The sequence below is a fragment of the Myripristis murdjan genome, chromosome 20 (genome assembly GCF_902150065.1).
Source record: "Myripristis murdjan chromosome 20, fMyrMur1.1, whole genome shotgun sequence".
Classification (NCBI taxonomy): Eukaryota; Metazoa; Chordata; class Actinopteri; order Holocentriformes; family Holocentridae; genus Myripristis; species Myripristis murdjan.
In genome coordinates, this window is record NC_043999.1 from 10,169,339 (window position 1) to 10,188,622 (window position 19,284).

Genomic DNA, 19,284 nt, shown 5'->3' on the forward strand with positions numbered 1-19,284 from the left:
TGGGAAACATTAAGAAAGCTGCTGCTCAAAACACATACAGCAGGTAGAAATGTACAGGTAGCACAACTAACTTTCTAAAAGACGCCAGACTCTGTGGGAAAGCGCCCCCACTTGTCCTTTTTCATCCAGAGCTAGCTGTTGCACTAGTGAGAAAAAGGGATCAAAACGCCCCTCCATGATCTACTTGCCAACAGCTCTGCATGGTCAAAACTGATTACTGAAGCCACTGCACTCTGCCTGTGTAAACGGATTAGGTGTTTGAAAGGAAAGAAGTTTTTGTTAAAAGGAACTTGAAAGGAAAATGCAGAACGGGCAGGTTGCAGGGTAAAAGAGACCCGACAACACTGGCTGTTTTATCTTCCAAGTTGGCGTGTGTAAGACTGTGTTTCATTTACCGTGCTGCTCTCCACATGGCTCTCTTCTCAGCCTCCAGAGCTCGTTTCTCGGCAGGGGACAGGTCCTTGTCGGGGGCTACAGCCAATTCAGGGCTCTGCATACGCAATCTCTCTTGATGTCTGCGCTCTGCTTTGGCTGTGCGGATGGGAGCTGCCGACTCCCCGGGGTACACTGGGATCAAACTGACGACACAAAAACAACAGTGTGCTGTGTTGTGAGCAACACACCAACACACAGATACACAAATATGAAATACTGTATGTTTTAATTACCCAGTCATCGAATTGGGCCGTTGCTCCAACCTAAAGCTTTCCTCCAGTGAATTCCTCTGGGAGTCTCCTTTGCCATCTACTGAGGAGGGCCTACACGCAGAAATATAAAGACGGTGGATGAATTAACTTGAGGAATGAGAAATTATGATGAAATTTAAAGCAACAATATGCAACTTCTTGACATAATAAAACAAATAAATAGCATTCATTACACATTATTAGTCTGTCTGTGAGTCTGTGTGTGTAAATGTAAGTGCACCCATTTGCCTGTAACTGACTTTTTTTTTTTTTTTAACAAAACCATTGAGTAGTAACATAAGTTAACATAAGTTACACAAGATCCCTTCAAAAGTGCGAGGGAACTTCAGCTTTACTTTAAGCACTGGGCCACAGGCCGTCCCTGGGGTTTAAAGTATTAATTCATGTGTATCGTTACCCTGAGCTGCCGCAGTAGCTGGGTGGTGTGACACTGTAGCTTGGTGGTGTGGAGCAGTGTCTGGATGGAGTGGACACCGGCTCCACTTTGTACTCCACTCCATCTAGCAGCACCTTGCCTGTGGCCTTCATCTGTGCCACCTGCTTCGCAAGGTCCTCCTCCTCCTCATCTTCCTCGTCCTCATCCAGCAGGTACTCCCGCGCCCGCTGCTCAAACTTCCTCGCTGGGTTGAAGTGAAGAGGCAGGTTTATGAATTGACAAGCTAAGTCACAGGTTTGTCTTTGTTACATATAAACCAGACATTGTGAAAACTGACCTTCTTCCTCCCTCATTTTCTTGAGGTCGTCCTCTCCAACGAGGGAAACACGAGGTTTGGGTTTATCCAGCGTCTGCTGCTTCACATCGATCTCAAAATACTTCTGTCTGTCCCTGAAAGACCGTTGCTCTGGGCTGTCCTTACCACCAGGAGAAGGAGTCTGCAGGACAGTGAGAAATAAAGTTTATAAAGGGAAAGGATAAAAATTATGACAAAAGAGTAGGGCTAAGATCTTCCAAACAGATCTAGTAGTTAAAAATCTAGCGGTAATGATGATGCTTGTTAAACACTGAGAGGCGACGCAGTGAGGACAGGTCAGCAAGACTTCAAAAGAAAGAAGGCCAATGCTGATTAATACAATACTGATTTTTATTGTGATTTAGTACATTTCTGCAGAGCCTTTTGCCAAAAGAATCAAGGAAACTGTTAGAGATGCCAGAAGAAAGATACTGCAGACTAGAAAAAGAAAAGAAAAAAAAAAAATCAACAATCGAATCAGAACCCAGCACCATAAGCTGATTCAAAGTCAGATCATTGACAGTTGCATTTCTGACAAATACAGCATGATTGTTTCCCACTTGAAGGGGGACAGGGACACCACCACCGCTTAAGCCTGGCATACCACAGCCCGACTGAGGGATCGGACTGCTCTAGCTGCGGTGGAGGCAGCGGGTACCTGCAGGTCCAGGGAAGGCCTGGAGAGGCGAGGCACTGCTGCCAGGCTCATATACTCCCGCCGGTCAGAGGAGAGGGAGGGTCGGGGCGAAATCTTGCCAGTCAGACCCTTGCCAGCTCCCTCATGACCCTCTACCCCATCATCAAACACCTCGTTGTGCAACTCAGGCTGAAAAGGCCACACAGGTTGTCACCAGGCTGTCAGGCTGAGGGCCAGCCAGTAATTGGTCGTTTGTTACTACTGTTAACCAAAATAGCTTGTACTATTTCTTGACAAGGGTGTTTCAGTAAGGTTTTTGAGCTTAGTTACAATGCCAAATTGGCTGCAGTTTCGGTACTCAAATGTATGTACTCAAATAAAACAATAGAAACAACTGTGCGAAAGCTGATGTGCTTCAGATATTTGGGTCAAAGGAGCAACTCACCTCTGGAGAAGACTGCTTGGGGTGAACATTGTTCCTCACACCATACAGGTCCTGTATCGCATAAGAAAAAAATGAATCGAGCATTAGTATAACGGAGGAATCTCTGACTCTGCATAAAAACAGCGGAAGAGAGCAGGCAGATTGATTAGGAGCGGGGATAAAAAAAAAAAAAGGGGGACTGAATATCAGTACAGGATGGGCAAATGGAAAAACAGTCAACACCGCCATGAGTGATGATAGCACTGAAGTACGAAACCAACGATGAACGCATTCCACACGTCACAGCACGTCACAGGCTCCCCGACACGGTGCAGGATCTGCCACGACAGCCTGCTCCAGTCAGGAAGGGGTAGGGCGATCAACCAATCAGCACAGCATGCTTTGTTGTTGTGACCCAGGGGAGTCTGGGCGGCGCGGCCTACCTGTGGCGGCTCCAGCACTGCCAGCGAGTGAGGCACGGCGGCGAACGCCTTGTATGCCTGCTTGACATTCATGGGGAACTCATCGGGCGAGGTGGGGGAGGGGGCGCGAGGCTGCAGGGGGGGCATGGAGGCAACAAGAGAGGGGTGGGGTCCATATGTTCAGGGAACCAAAGGGAAGAGGGAGAGGAGGAGGTGGGGAGGACAGACAGACAGAGACAAGTAGGAGAGGGTAGACTATGAGAAAAACCAGCAAAGTTGAAGAAGACAGTGGAGGAGAACAGATGAACACCATGGCAGCTGGTTTCATGGAAGAGGGGAATGTGCCACAGAAAGACAGACGGTAGGGCTTGGAGAGTGAGGTGGTGCTGCTGCTGTGTTCAAAGCCATGACAGGTTTTTTCTGCATGAGCACCTTAATGATACAATCAGGAAGACATGGGATGAAATCCTTAGCTTCTTCATTACTTACTAGCTTGTGGTTAATGCCGTTCGCCAATACAAGGAATGAGTTACGCATTCTGAAAAAACCCAATCATGTGAAATTGTGTTTGTCTGGTTCAGGAACTCAGACTTTGGTGGGATTTCCCTGTGCAGTGACAAAACCAAGAACCTCCTGGTTTTCCTGGCAGGTGCAGTGACAGCAGCGGTCTCACTGGCTCTATTCCTATAGATTCAGTTTTCCTGTGCATTCAAATACCTCAAAGTCTTCCAGTTTTTGGATCTAGCTTCATTTAGAAACAAATTCATTCGTATGCCATAAATATCTGTAACTCCGCTGTCCTGATATGAGACTCCGCTGCAGTGTTTAAGACTGTGCAGGCACAGTAGGCAGCACAGGGCTGAGAATGCACAGCCCTACGTGGTGGTGAGGGGTCTTACAGAGGTCTGGGAGTTGATGGGGGAGGGGCCATGCTGGAAGGGGTTGGGACTGTGGCCGTCCGGAGTGGCAGGGGAGGTGCTTGGCCGCATGCGCCCAACTGGCTGGATGGCACCTGGGCGTGTCTGCAGAGAAAACAGGGCAGTTAAAATGATGAATGGGCATACTATGCAATGGGTGAGTGAAAATAAATGGAGCCACTGTGGAAATATCGTTGCACCTGAATTTACATTCAAATTATTTGACTCTAAAATATGGTTTGAATGATATGGGATTTAAATATTGAAACTGATATTCAGTAGTCTTAAATTTAGGGGGAAAAAATCAACTAATTCAATAAAACTAAGACAGCATTTAGACAAGGGGTTTGCTGTTGCTTTCAGTTACTATCTGTGAGGGCAGTGACTGACAGGAACTGAAAGTGATCAAAGCCAAACAGCAATCATCATCAGCATGGATGAAGTGGTGAACATCAAATTGTTGAAATCACATACTCAAAGACCAGGTCAGATGTGGGGAGAAATTCACTGTGATTACAAAAGGTCAGAATGATGTCAGTGGTTTTTTGCATTGATGTCAGGTCAGGTCCAAAACTGACTTAGAGAAATGAGCGGTTCATGGGTCAGGTGCAGTATTGATCGTTGTGGGTTCAGGTTGGATAGAGTTTGTAAAACTGGGCCCATGCAGGACTCTGGCTTCTATCTGTGGTATTCTGCGGCCCACTAGAAGGGCCCTCACGGTCCATTGGTTGAGAAACCCCAGTTTAGATTCCCGATCTTGACACTCTATTGCCTTGTGTTTAAGATAAGGTGATAAGGACAAAGATGGAACCCACACAAACAATTAAATGGCAGGGACATCCTGGGATACATCACTACCTTAAATGAAAAAGTAACTGAATGAACAGATAAAAAAAATGTGGAAACAAAAAATACATATATATATATTAAGTTGATTGCAGGCTGTGGTTTTCATGTAGCTGATGTCAGGGAGGAAATTCCATCATATCAGCAGTGGACCACATGATAAATATTTAATAGGAGGCAAATATTGGCCTGATATCACTAACCAATGTATCAGTGTAAACCCTGCTTCAAATATTATGTTGTGAACAGCACTCACTGATGATGGACTGTTCTCCTTGGCAGTGGGAGTGGAGGTGTAATGAATGCTTGCCTGAAAGAAAATATACAAGAATGCATGGATTGGCATGATGTTTCATGTGACCAGACACGCCTACTGCTTGAGTTTCAACAGACAGTGCACGCAGTCGCTAAACTTTAACTTCTGCAGGGGGATGCAGGACGAACTAAAACCATTCTCAAGTAGCAATGCAATAACACATAAAAATACGAGCTGTCGTGACTTAATTTGATACCAAAATCCAAACCAAATTGCTGACCTCTTTGTTTATTTTATCAAACTGTCACGTTATTTTTCAGCTGTTACATCTTATTGTTTTTGAGTAATTAAGCTAATACTCATAATACTCATGTCATGTGAAGCTAACAAAATAAAAAAAAACACCACATTTCAAATTTCCTTGACTGAAGTTTCCTGTTCTCAGTCAAGTTAAAATAAGCCATAGCTGGTCAGTAGAGACAGAAATGCTTTCAGTCATATAATCTACAATCCCCAAGGCGCATCGAGTCTAACACCTCATGAGGCGAAGCATCAGTCATCAGCTGGCCATATAGAGAAGCAGTCACATGCTTTTCAGACCGGCAGAGCTGTGTTAGAAGCATCACCATGTCTTAATAACAAATACATGGCTGAGAGCAGTGAACACATATGCTAAAAAAACATCCAGGCCAGAGCAAAGAGGGCCAGATGACCCACTTACGAAGCGGGTCTCCCTGCCTGCACAGAGGGAGCTGTTGGAAGAGTGTTGGCTGGGCTAAGGGAGGGAGGAGGGGTCAAAAGGGTCGACCGTAAAACACTTCTATATCCTCTACAAAACTGGGACAGTCTCATGGAAAAGGAGAACATAAAGTGAAGAGATGGCATGGAAGCAGGTGATAAAAATGTTAAAGGAGGAGTGCAGAACATTACAGGCAGACTCACCGGCTGGATAGTGGGAGAGTAGGAGACATCCCTGATTGGGCTGTCTGTCCTCACGAGATCAGAGGAAGGTGCCTGGAAAAATGAACAAAGGGACAAAAAGCTCATTCTACAGCTGTTGTTACTTTCACTTATCACACTGAAACACGTGTGTAGAAAGGGCTGTTCTGGCTCAGAAATGCTACAGCAACAGATCCATTGGTTAGTTCTATGTTAAAATTATCTTTTCCAATCAACCGTCCCAAGAAACAAGCTCTTGCTCATATACATGCAGTTTTCTGTGCATCTAAAGGTCATGGTCATTCAAGACTTATGACCTCCTTCACAGCTGCTGCGTTCAACATTCCAACTGGTCCTAACTATGCCCACACATAGCACATGTGGTGCTCATAGCAAGGAAGAGTCCTCCTACCACAGCCACACATGCTTCATTTAAGTGGGCTGTTACTGGAATTGATACACATGAATTAGAAAAATAAACCTCCCCTCTAGGGATGGGATTCGAGAACCGGTTCTGGTTAAGAACCGGTTCTCGGACTCGGACTCCTCGGACTCGTTTGCCGAAGTGCTTAACGATTCCGCTATCGAGTCCGCTGCGTATGCACTATGACGTCATACGCACACTGCTTGCAACACTTCAATTTGGACAAAGGGAGGAAGTGCTAGCAGCAGAAACATTTGTCCACACAGCAAGCAGTTTCTTTGCAGGAATGTCATGTTTTCGATACGCTCCGGAGTGACGCTGACGCTAATGAATCTCAACCAAGCAGCAGCAGGAGCGCGGCTAAAGCTAGCGCGGCTAAAGCTAGCATTGTCTAGAGTTCTTGACTTGGTTTTATTTGTCACTGCTGGACTGGTTTTATTTTTTGGCAGCTCAGCTCATATACCCTTTTAAAAAGGAAGGAGCATTGTCTAGTAACATGTTGAAGTGTTATTGGATTTCAATTTCCACATTAGAATTTCAGATTTTTTTTTTTTAAATGTCAGTTTTGTTTTTAGGTCAAGGGGAGAAGAGATTTTCTTTTACTTATGCTTTAGGTTTGTTTTAAGTTATTAAAAGTGTATTAATTTATACATACTGTATATGCTGTAGGGCTGGGTATCGGTACTCAATACCTTCTAAACGATCGAGCGAAATATTCCAGTACCAGGTAGTATCAGAACTACTAGTATCAGAACAGTCAGACGCTACTTGCACCTGATCCTTCTGTACCGATTGAGGAAAAAAGGAATATTTGTTTTGTACAGTTATTTAATAAATATTTCAATAATTTGAACACTGAAATGTAGTTGTGTAAAAGTAATTTGGATGGACAGGAGTGGTGGCATTTTACACAATTTCACACAATGATATAAAAGAAAGTTAATACAAATAAACCCATTTGTACTTTTTTTTCTTCCCTTTGCCCAGTGAGATTCGATAGGAGAATCGTTAAAGAATCAAATCGATAAGCAGATTCGATCATGGAATCGGAATCGCTAAAATCTTATCAAATCCCATCCCTACTCCCCTCTGTGAGAAAATTTGTGAGAAAACAGTACAAATGCTCCTGAACAATCTTGATGACCACAACAAAGCTTCCACACACTGTTGATGTGTAATTTACTCTCTTGGTTACTGTAGCTTTGGTTCCAGTGGCTGAAGTGAGTAAAACCAGTGCAGAGTAACATGCAATGCTGCCTCCAAAGCACACACAGGCTGGCATCTTGCCTTGCTGTACACCCAGGGCTGCAGCTGGCCCTGCCTCCCATACCCCACAGGAGGCCCCGACAGGATCTGCTCTCCAGGGGGAAGACCCTTTCCTCTGCGATTTGCCACAAGGAAGGGGTTCTCCTTAAAGCAGATAGGTTGAGAGTCCACCAGACATTCCTGTTCTTCATCTTCAGCAGTTATGGGTGTTAATGTTGAATTAGGTGTTGTTGAGCTGGATTGTTGACAGGTTGAGGTCCCATTTGGAGAAAGCTGGATGCCATGGAGATGCTCGCTCTCAGGATTCAGAGTGGGGCAGGACTGGGGATCCATGTGATAGAGGGGTTTAGTGATGTGGCCTAGGCCAAAGCCCAGGGGCTCTAATGGGGCTCTGCACTGGGCCTGCAGGGGGGCCTCCATGGGTGCAGTCAGACTTACAGAAGGAGAGAACTGAACAGGAGCAAAGGACACAGAGATCAAGGAGGAAGATGAGATACAGTAAAGTAAATTAATAATAAAGGAATATAGACAAGAGGGAAAAAGGAGTTCAACAGCTGGACAGATAGTGAAATTAAACGTAAGCATAGGAAACAAAAGAGAGGAAATTACACAAAGGATTTTATTGCTAGTTGCAAGATTACATAAGACCTGAGAGTTGGAGAACCAGAGAGAAAGTGGGCATAATAAGGATATTAAAGGGAGAAAATAGATCTACAAAGGTTAGTGTGTTTTATCTTAGTACAACAAAATACTTTGCTACACTTCAAAAAAATGTTGTATTCTTTTTAATAAACCTTTTACCATTTTATATTTAGGAAGCAAATACATCGGGACAAAGAAATCCATCACAAAATACTAAACTGTCTGAAATTAGGTCACTAGACAATGATAGAACATGTCAGTGACAAAGAAATCCCCATATCTTGTCCAACTTTATGTGCTTCTATAAACAGACTGACATACTTCTCTGACACAGGCCTCTACATACTAAGAGTAGAGTTACTTACATGATACTGTTCATTCAATCTTTGCTGAAGCCCTTTAGATAAGTTTCTCACTGCCCATCATTCCAGACCCATTAATGGGCTACCAGAGTAATGGTCACATTACCCCAGACCAGGCTCTGGGCCTTAAATAACCCATATTATCAGAGTAGCGAGACACTTAGGCTCCAACACACCTTCTTCCTTGACTGCAGAGGCTGCTGACGTAGCATTCAGAGGCGCACAAAACTATGCAATGTTTAACACAACCCAAAACACTAACTGTGAGAGAAACTAACCTCTGTAACACTAAAAATGTAATGCTTTTAGACACCCAAGACCTGAAAAATATTGACACTTTTCAAAAATCAACACTAACCATATAAACTACTGTAGATATTTTTACACACAGCCTTGACATATCTGGTGACAAAATAGCACGACTAAGAATACAAGCATTGTGACACACTGTAATTTGGTTCTCGACAAGCTGACTATAACTGGCCGGCAGTGCGATGAGGGTCAGTGGGATGGAATGTGAACCAGTACCCTTTTGGCACCGGTACAGATTGTGAGCAACAGGTGGGGTTGTGGTGGTGTCTGAGAAGGAGTGTGTGCAAACTTGCCAGCATGCCAACACGCTGAGTTGTCTACAGCTGTGTCGAAAGGAAATACAGCTCAAAGGAACTGAGAGACATACAGGCTATGCATGAGTGAAGACAGGAGTATAGTTTTGGCTACGTCAGATCTGAAGATGAAATACCAGGGTGAGACATACCTGTAACCATGTAACTGAAATGTCTTAACTGTTAGTGTTGTGTCACACCAACACAAGAAAAACCTCAAGAATAACATTTAATTATGAGTTAAAATAGGACTAAATCATAATTTGCATTCCTTTTTTACTACAGTAGTGTATCATCATTGTTTTATACTCAAATCTAAACTGCAGCTCTACATCACACGGTGCCTGACAACACCTCTCAGCTCCTCTAAAATCACTGTAATCCCTGGCCTCTCACTTATTTTATGCCACTTTCTCATCCATAACCACAACCTTAAGAATCACTAATACAAGTTTGCTAGTAAGTCCAGAAAAAGGCTGAAAATACATCCTGTCTGGCAAAAAAAAACAAAAAAACTTTTAACAAGAACTATCTCCGGTGCTCTCAGTGAAAGCCTTAATGAGACTGTAACTTACAGGCAGTCTCAAGGGGCCTTTGTGACACAGACTGAGCAGGACAAATGTGCTGCTGCAGCCTAATTCCTGCTCTAAAGTGCAAAGCACGAACAGCTGCATGTAATATGCAGGTTAAGTTCTCAGAGAAAGTCCAAGGGCCCAGAGATCTACAACTAGATTACACAGACTTCTGAGATGTGGATCCTAAAACAAGTCTTACATCTGTCTGTTGGAATTTTAAATATACATCATACAGCAGTAGATTGGCTAATGTAGCCAAATTGTTAACAACAGAACCATGATTCATCATTTCATACTGGATACAGTTAAAAAATGTGTATTTAAATATTTAAAGTTGTATAACAATAACAATATTGTCACGCTAAATGTCTGAACCCTAATAAAGTCTAGATGTATCTCAAACTAAGGCGAAAATCGTGCCAAAAAAGCTCAACTTCAACAAAACTCACACTTGAACTAAAGTAAAAGTTAAGAGCAAGCAAAAGATGGGACAGAAAGACAGAAAGGAAAGAAAGGAAAAGGAAAAGGAAAAGGAAAAACAACACAGCAAAAGCAGTTGAGTGTCCCCCGTCCAGCATCTTGATACTCACTGTAGGATGTTGGCTGGTAAAGATTTGCAGTATGTCCTCTCAGAATTTGCTCCTCCAAGGACGCTGGGCAAACACACTGCAACACTTTTGGTGGAGGGCAGGCTGTCCACACTCTCCCCCATTGCTTTGCACCCCACCCACTTGTCAAACTCCATCCAGTTACAGGCCAGATCTTAGGTTTAAAATATCACCAAGTATAGGCTGTCCAGGGTGATAGTAGCCAGCTGTTCCCCTCCCCTACCCCCCGACTTCTCCCACATTCACACGTCCCTTTATCAGCCTTGGGACTGGACAGCCACGTCAGTGTCCCCTCTTTGGAACAGGGTATGCTTCCTTTCATTTCCTCCAGTCTTAATGTGGTTAAAGATTTGGTTTTTTTGTGTGTTTTTTGCCTTGCACATATGCATAGCATTTCCACTTTTATTCTGGACCTTTCTTCCATTCTTTCTTCATGATGTGTTTCGTGTTTGCATACTTCTTGCCTCCTGATCTGTTATATCTTTCACTTTTTTTATCCTTGATCCATCTTGCATTCTTTCTTCAAAGATTGCTTGGTCTTCATGTTATTCCTTCATCCTATCGAGGTAATTTTTTGTAGGGTCAGAACTGCCCCTGTTGAACTCTGGCTGGCAAAGTTACATCACACTCGGTTGATCTGTTGTCCAGGGTTTAGCCTCGAGTAGACGGTGAGCCCAAGGTTATAAGTCAGGAACGTAGGAATTGGGATTATGCACATGAAAGGTTAACATTCTTGCCCTCTGGTTGGGACAGCTGGTTGGCTCTGGGTCACTGGGTGCTTCCCGGGGAATAAACGCAGTGGATTCCATGAAGAAGTCTATTCTAAGCCATGAGGACTATTTCCAACATGGCCCCCGCAAAAATACAGGCACAACTTTGCTCAGAGAAAAAAAGCCACGTGGATTTCTGAAGACTGGCATCTTTTTCAAACATCTCAAGGAGCAGCACAAACACTACTCCTGACCTTAATTACTGTCAAAACTTTAAATTCCTTTAGGCACTGCCACAAGAACAAAGGTACAATTAAACAACATAAAATCTTACCCTGTTGACCTTCTGCAGACTGGTGGTGGGCAGCGCAGCGAGTGTTTTGTAGTCCAGCTTTAGAGGCCCAGTGCCAATGTTCTGAGGACAAAAAAATAAATAAAATCAAAGATGAGAGCAGGACAAAGCTGAGATATCTTACACCATGAACATCTATTCAAAGTGAGTTAGTTTTACAGGAGGAGGCTATGTGTGGAATTGCACAATACCTTTTAATCTTTATAAATTATACACACACACACCTTTTAATATTTAGATAATATATTAACCTTTTAATACGTTTGTGCAAATAAACTCTTAACTCTACTTTCTGGAATTGTAAAAATTAAGGATATGATATATTTATACTGGATTAAAATTGAAGATGCCATTTGTAACAATAACAATTACAGGAATAGACCCAGGCCAAAAAATGTAATTTGCACAGGATCTTTTTCTGACTTTCCCCAGTAAAAGTAAGCCACTTTGAATAAGGACTAGGACTGGCTGAGTCGTCATTCCCAGTCAGCAATACCATGCATGGACAACAATGTAAAGATTTCTCTGAACAAAGAAGGGATGAGTAGCGTGGTAAAATCCCATGGAGGCGGTGCTATAGTATTTGTAGTCCCTCTGCTGCACAGACATTGAGATTACTCGGTTGGGGACCTGCCACCGAGAAGTGTCTCACCTCTGTCTCCTCTTCAAGCAGGCGAGTTGCCTCCTCACGCTCCAAGCGCATACGCTCCTTCACCAAGAAAAGGGGGGAGGAGGAGGAGGGCACAAGAGAGAGGACACCCAACCACACACAGCCACACAGAAATGAGTGATGAGCATGAGGGGTGAAACAAGAATGAGAAAGTGAAGGATTTACAGTGGAAAAAATTGAAGATTAAGGGGGGAAATTGAGGAGGGGTAAAGAGATGGGATGATTGGATGATTTTGTATGGTGAATCCAAACACACCAAAAGTGGAGAAGAGAAAATAGAGGGAAAGAAAGGACAGATCCCGCACACATTAGAAAGTACTCTATTCATCTGCTATAGAAGCAGAAAAAGCATGCAAGGTGGGACATTGCTGGAACAGTGCTGTCAAACACCAACACAAGGCACAGGGGAGCAGCTTCATTCACCCAATAACAGACACTAAAGCCCCATCCTGCAGTGCAGTGCAAGACTAATGTTTGGCTTATTTCTGAGCTCTGATCGTCCAAAAATGAAATTCTCCACCCAAGCTGTATTGCCAGATATACTGTACATCTAGCTAGGGATGCGAGAGAAACAATTCTACCTCTGGCTTTCCCAGTGAAGTAACAGATTTTTAATTTCACTCACCACTTTTTCCATCTCTTCTCTCTCCCACTGTGATGTCTCCCTCACCATCTCAGATTCCTGGAGAGGGGAGGTTTAATAAAGTGAGATCTAAAAGCCATAAAACTTCGTTGTGACTACTGTTTACACTGTGAAACTCCAGTTCAAATCCAAAATACAAAATTCCAAATAAACCTAAATCTTTGCAATTTTGATATTTATTACTGAGGTTCCAGATCAGATTTCACCTCAGGTCTGCACTCATAAAAGTCAATATACAACTGAAACTTCAGCAAAAACAGAAAAAATAAAATTGCTTGGGCCTAAGTATGTGGAAGAACAACGCTAACCAAAACATTCACTAAATAAATCAATCGGAACCTAACTTCATTTTGCACTAACAGCTTCCCAACAGCAAATCTGGCTTGAATAAACAAGTGCGATAGCGCTTTCTAGTTGCCAGTGTGGAGGGGTGGGGTGGGGGTATGCATAATTGGAGTGACTGAAACTATGTTGACGTTAAAAACTCAACCTGTTAACACCAAAGTGCTGTGGTGGCACACTGTTGCTGTAACTAAGAGAACTGCTGAACAAAATATTTCATTCATGTGTTGACTTGGCCACAACAGTTAGAAAATCACGAGCTAGTTCCTGGTATGTGGATGGACAGCAGCTTTGGCCTCACATTGGTTAATGTTGGTTTGACGTCTGTCGTACTGCCTGGTGTACCAACGCACACTGATTTTGCCTTGTGGGCCTTTGGTATCGCCTTAGGGCTGTTAGGTCTCTAAGATACAGTGCATTCTGTATCTCCCATTATACTGTCCACTGCAAAAATTGTTAAACATGACAGCATAAAACAACAAAAACACACAACCTGTGAGATGTGTGCTGTGAGATTGGAGTACATGATATTTAGGGGTCCAAGCACCACAGGTGCAGGAATAGCAATAGCAGCAAATAGCAGTATACCTGACTTTAACTACACATAAAAATCTTTTAGGTTTCTGGGTAGAATTATATATTGTCGCTGTTGTACCTTCTGTATGATCTCCATCTCCTCTGGGCTCAGGTCTCTGTCTATGGAAGAGATGCTCTCCATGCTGTTCTTACGAACAATGCCACCTGCAAATGGGTTGGCAATGATGCCAGGTGATGCCTAGAGAGCAAAGATGCAGAATTTTGTTCAAAAATGGGATAGCCACATTGTAAAAAATAAATAAAGAATCAGAGAGCATTCATCAAAAATAATTGACAGTACACAATTATGGCATGGAAGCCAGTACACATACAAGCACATTTAAAATACTAGGTAACAATAGAGCAGTTTTAGAGACTGGACCAACTAGGCACTTTATAACATGGATATACTCTGATGTTTTGAGATAAAACAGACATTGATTCACTAGAAGTATTACAAATTCAATATACAGTATATAGTTAAAATCTAGTCCACACCATTTTAAACACAGATTTAATTAGTCACTCTCCCTCTCTGTTGTCCAATAAATGGTGAACACATCCCATCCAAAACTAACTCAGCATGATGTCTCACCTCCACAGAAGACACTTGCCGCGGGTCAAAGCCATCACACACCAGCATGACCAGGGTATCTCCCACGGCACGAAGCACACGCACGGCCTCCGTGTGTGTCATCCCCAGCAGGCTGTGGTTGCTCACCTCAAGGATGCGCATGCCAACCTGCAGACGGCCATCTCTCGCAGCTGCTCCATTCGAGCTCACCTGTTTGTATATTAACCAAGGTCTTCACAAACTTACAAACTAACAAACAGACTTAAAAAGAGTGCCAGGCAAGGGACTAAGGTTCCTTATCTATACTTTAGAGGTGACATGACATTTGTAGTCCAAACTTAGGCCATAAAATACCATGTCATGTCTTCCTTTGAATCTTAGAACTGAAAACTGCTTGCTTTTAGTTTTCAGTGTGTAAAATAATAAAACCTCTGACTGTGCAACAATAAAGTGACAAGTGCAGCCCTATGGTGCTCTATGCAGATCCAGTACCTTAGAGATGAAGATGCCCTCATCTGTGGGGTCAAACGGGTTTCCTGCATGACCCTTGGCCCCTCCTCGGATACTGATGCCAAGCTTCTCCCCTGGCTGCTTCTGGATGACTATTTCCTACAACAATTTGTACAACGTTAATCAGACACAGTTAAGTCTGACACAGGTGAATATGTGCATATCTACTTATGAGGACTGACTTACCTGCATGCCAGGTGGTGAAGGGTCTCTGCGCACCAACATACGGATCTCCTGCTTGTTGGCTAGCAGGGCACGCACAGCTTCCTGATGTGTGGCGTGACGCAGGTCGATGGTGTTCACCTCTAATATCCGATCTCCAACACGCAGTCCACTCTGACATGCCAGACCATGAGGAATAACCTGACGAGATGGAGAGTAAGACACAGCTCAACATTATAATAGCAAAGACATAACATTTAAGAGAGCCAGAGACAGAAATTGCAAAACAAAGAAAAAGGTGACAACACAAGTCTTTGTTGTACCTTTGAGATGAACACCCCAGGTTCATTGATGCCAAATGGGTGACTGGCGTGGTCACTGCCTCCCACAATGCTCAGACCTAGAGGACCACCTGACTTCATCAGGGTCACTTCCTGTTAGGATAAGAGGTAGATGAATTGTAGTGGGAAAACAAATTCTAATCCTTTAGGGCTAAAAGGTAAGAAAAGGGAGCCATGTAAGCATCAGTACCTCTATAGGCCATCTAATAAAACCTACTAACACGCAAGTGGTCTTCAAGCCTGCTTATTAAGTTGTAAGTCTTCATCTGCCTACATATGACAGGAGTCCTGAATAAGATACAAATCAACCAATTTCAACTGGGCATGCTACATTACTGTATTGTTAACAATTGGGAATGATACAGCTGATACTACCATTCCATACTCTATAGCGCACTATCACTAAACAGCTCGACAAAGTCTTCATACCGTGCACCATCTTCTCTGGAGCTGAGCAGCATTTTGAATAAGGGAGGAGGGGTAAATGAACAAGATGTTAATGCTGAATGCTAAACTTTGACTTGTACTGCCTGGTCTGTTAAAATGAGCAGACCATTCAACAAATTTCCTGACTCTCTCCTCTCTTAGGTGACTTACCTCAATGGGGTATTCGTCCTCCAGGCGGCTCAGGTGGTTCCCATGTGAGGAGAGGCGCTCATCCGTGGGGTCCTCCTGGTCTGGAGAATCGGAAGGTTCTGGGGGTGGAGGGGAGTGGGCCCGGGCCCGGGACAGGCCCGGAGAGCCCCCTGCTGAGGCCTGGTCTCGTTCCACCAGAAGGGCGATGGTGGGGGAGGTGCCGGTAAGGAGAGCTACTGCCTGGTCATGCCTGGCCTCTGTCATGTCTACACCATTGATCTGGATCGACAGTAAAACCAACCAGGTACGGAGTCAGCCCACCAAGATGCCCCCAAAGACAATGGGCAGCACTTGCCATCAGCACGGGCACGATGGATATTACGGAGCAAATGCATGGTGGAAATGGCACATGATGCCATAATGGTTGTCTCTCATCAGGTTCAAAATCCTGATTGCTCAAACCATTTCAAAATATCTATATTGCACCTAAAATACATTTTGATTCGTCCCATGTATTAGTATTAAATTACTGCAGTGTTGTGAGCACCTAAGCTGTGAGTGCACCAAAGTGAGTACTGTTATTTGAGAAAGGACCCAGCACCTATACAGAGCAACAGAAACAGGCACAGAGAGGAGAAAGGTAGGAAGGGGGACAGAGGGCTGCCGCAGGCAATGCAAGCTGGCGGAGCTTCCCTGAAGGAGCTAGACTAGGGGGAAAGCTTAAACCATTTAATTCCAACATACTTTTAAAACTCCTTGAGAATAACGATCAGTATATCAACGCATGTGATCTGATCTCTCAGCCTAAGCAACTTAATATTTCGTCAACACCCCTTCTTGTCTTTGCTTACTTAAAACACAAGTGGCAACAGGTATTGAGGCCAAAGAGTCTGATCTTAAATCAACAAAGGCAAGAAGGGAGGTCTTTAGCAGTTTGTTTCATTCTGCCATGTGGCAAAATATTCAGCGTATATAGGAGACGATATTGGTGGTGTTATCACCAGTTGTTATATGACTCTGACCCTGAACTGAATGAGAGGTGTGTCTTTCAAAAAGGCACCACCTTAGAAATGGTCATCTGTACCAAAGTGACAAACAGAGGTCAGCACTGACCTGACAGTACCAGCTCTTACCATCGGCTGATATGCAGCCGTGGCTGCTGCTATGGTAATGCATGCGTTTACCATGTCAGCGAGGCCGCAGGCTCCGCCCACTCCACCCGAACAACACCCACCACCAAGCAGGCAAGGAGATGCACTTAATGCATTAGTGAGCATGCAGAGGGAAAGTGTGTGAGAGAGAAAGAGAGACATAGATAGAGACATAGAGAGGATAAAGAACTAAAAACAGCCAGAGGGATGAGAGTAAACCAAGAAAGAAAGCCGAGAGGATCATTCAGGGAGCCATTTCATGTTTCAAGGAAAGCGAGATTTTCAAGAGGGAGAGTGAGAAGGCAGTTATGATTCCAGAGGCAGGATAAACACCAGCTAGAAGTAGCTGCTCAGAAACAAAACAGGGCATGGTTTCACTTTCAACATACTGGGAGAGGGTTCTCAAATACTTCAAGATGATTTCTGTTCAAAAACAAACGTCTCTTCTTGAACAATGACTAAATAAAGATTGCATGAATGAGACTAGAGAAACATGCAACTGAAGAGCCATCAATATCCTAACAGAATGGAGAAAGCAAAGCCAAGCTTGGGGTGCGATTAGCAGCGAGCAGGACAGACACTGAGTCATGCAGGAACCCCTTTATAGTGAAACATATCTGCTAAAACCCTGCATCACAGGAGTTGCACTAGGTTAGATTTAGCATGAGGGCTACATTAGTATTGTGTCTCAATTTGTGGATTTGATTCACAAGAGAAATATTCTAGTGTGATGAGGTGAATTTACTGCATCTAATCAGCATGAAACCCAACACAGGTTAGTCTGACCTATCTTAGATAGGATGAAACATGAGAAGCAGTGATGTGGGCACCTTTGCTATTCAAAGATTTAAACTCTTCAACCATACAGCAAAGATGGTGTCAATGAAACAAAGTCACTTGTCACAGTCATTAAAAACACAGAAACTGCTGGCCTTCCTTCAGAGAGGCCTGAACTGAAGCAGGAAGAGGAAAAGAGTTATGTAAAGCCCAGATGGATATGCAGAAGCGATGGATAGTACTCACAGAAATCACCCTGTCGCCTACACGCAGCGTGCTGTCTCTGTGGGCTGCCCCGCCCTCTGCGATGCGAGAGATGTAGATTCCCTAAAATCAGAAGGAGAAATGTTTATATGATGTCAAATTTATTGTCCATGTGTAGATAAATCATTTATGCTTTGGTTTGTGTTGTATCACTTGGCTTCAAATTTTAACATGTAATAGATTCTCTCAGGCGATTTTAGAACAAAAACTACAGTTAAATGACATGTCACCGATGTAATTACCACTGACTTAATTAAAAGGGAGGAGCTCTCTAATCATTGCATAAATCTTTTCTGGCCTCCCCTGTCTCTGTAATAAACCACACAGGGTTGGTGGTAATGAGTCTGCTGCAACAGGCAGTAATGTTGTGATGAATCATTGTGCTAATTCACAGCCTGTCTATAAGTAGGACCACCAGACACTCAGGGACATCCCATGGTGAAGATCTGTGACAGCCAAGCCAAATATAGAACTCCTTTATTTATTACTGCTGGCAGGGTGCACAGAGAAAAATCTTAAATATTAGCAACCCAGAAAGCCCGCAAATTTATTATGATGTAGCCTAGACTTCAGGGAAAAAAAATCAATTACAAACAGCTAAAAAATAAAATCAAGACAATTAAGGAGGTTTTGGCACAAGCAGCTGATTAAAAAACAAACATTGACCATGAGTGTCCCTTTGCTCAGGGAAGTTGCACAATTTGCTTAACCAAATGAAAATCCAATGAAAACTGGGTCTGGCTCATCAAAACAGAATATCCATGTAAACATGCAGGAACAAAGTCTACTCCACAACCTCATGGATCAGGTAACAAGCAAGCAATAGCTGAGAGTCACTGCACCCATTTTAGAAACATTTTTAAAAGAGGCAAGAGACTTACAGACCCACCTAAATCATGAGCTTATCAGTCCTTTCCTCTTTGTGGCCTCCTCGAGCTGCACAAGTTTGAGCACTTTATTGCACAGGCGCATGCACTGGCCCAAATATACCTCACCCCCTCCACTTTTTCCCCATTCCAATTACAGTGGACCTATCAAGTGTCAGGGCTCGCTATTCATATCTCTGTCTCCTTGGTGACGGCTGTAAACGCTGGTGTTGGAATAGATGCTGTGAAAACCACAGGCCCTCGAGGCTGAACTGGCCAGTGTAAACATTCTGTGGCCTAACTTCCCGAATCTCATCACAGTTGTCACAAATAAGACATCCAGTAATCATTTTATAGAGTACATTTTCAGCCTGATATATTTAGGAAATATGTATGGCTGACTGTTGAC

The 19,284-nt window shown here is 43.5% G+C and overlaps 1 protein-coding gene across 5 annotated transcripts in view; it reads right to left on the reverse strand.

Moving 5' to 3' along the window:
• scrib (scribble planar cell polarity protein) overlaps nucleotides 1-19,284 on the reverse strand; it is an 80,113-nt gene that overhangs the window by 8,763 nt on the left and 52,066 nt on the right. For 2 of the 5 annotated variants that reach the window (XM_030079800.1, XM_030079801.1), the window contains exons 20-40: nucleotides 17,992-18,072; nucleotides 15,839-16,096; nucleotides 15,671-15,691; nucleotides 15,224-15,334; nucleotides 14,925-15,101; nucleotides 14,721-14,837; nucleotides 14,250-14,438; nucleotides 13,734-13,853; nucleotides 12,719-12,775; nucleotides 12,076-12,132; nucleotides 11,406-11,486; nucleotides 7,591-8,019; nucleotides 5,883-5,954; nucleotides 4,941-4,994; nucleotides 3,821-3,943; nucleotides 2,521-2,571; nucleotides 2,097-2,264; nucleotides 1,421-1,580; nucleotides 1,105-1,327; nucleotides 669-758; nucleotides 396-578 (exon numbers count right to left, since the gene is read on the reverse strand). In XM_030079800.1, coding sequence (XP_029935660.1) covers nucleotides 396-578; nucleotides 669-758; nucleotides 1,105-1,327; nucleotides 1,421-1,580; nucleotides 2,097-2,264; nucleotides 2,521-2,571; nucleotides 3,821-3,943; nucleotides 4,941-4,994; nucleotides 5,883-5,954; nucleotides 7,591-8,019; nucleotides 11,406-11,486; nucleotides 12,076-12,132; nucleotides 12,719-12,775; nucleotides 13,734-13,853; nucleotides 14,250-14,438; nucleotides 14,721-14,837; nucleotides 14,925-15,101; nucleotides 15,224-15,334; nucleotides 15,671-15,691; nucleotides 15,839-16,096; nucleotides 17,992-18,072 — 2,822 coding nt within the window. Of the gene's footprint in view, nucleotides 1-395; nucleotides 579-668; nucleotides 759-1,104; nucleotides 1,328-1,420; nucleotides 1,581-2,096; nucleotides 2,265-2,520; nucleotides 2,572-2,942; nucleotides 3,054-3,820; nucleotides 3,944-4,940; nucleotides 4,995-5,882; nucleotides 5,955-7,590; nucleotides 8,020-11,405; nucleotides 11,487-12,075; nucleotides 12,133-12,718; nucleotides 12,776-13,733; nucleotides 13,854-14,249; nucleotides 14,439-14,720; nucleotides 14,838-14,924; nucleotides 15,102-15,223; nucleotides 15,335-15,670; nucleotides 15,692-15,838; nucleotides 16,097-17,991; nucleotides 18,073-19,284 lie in introns of all 5 variants that reach the window. The other 3 variants (XM_030079804.1, XM_030079802.1, XM_030079803.1) reach the window with 3 other exon arrangements.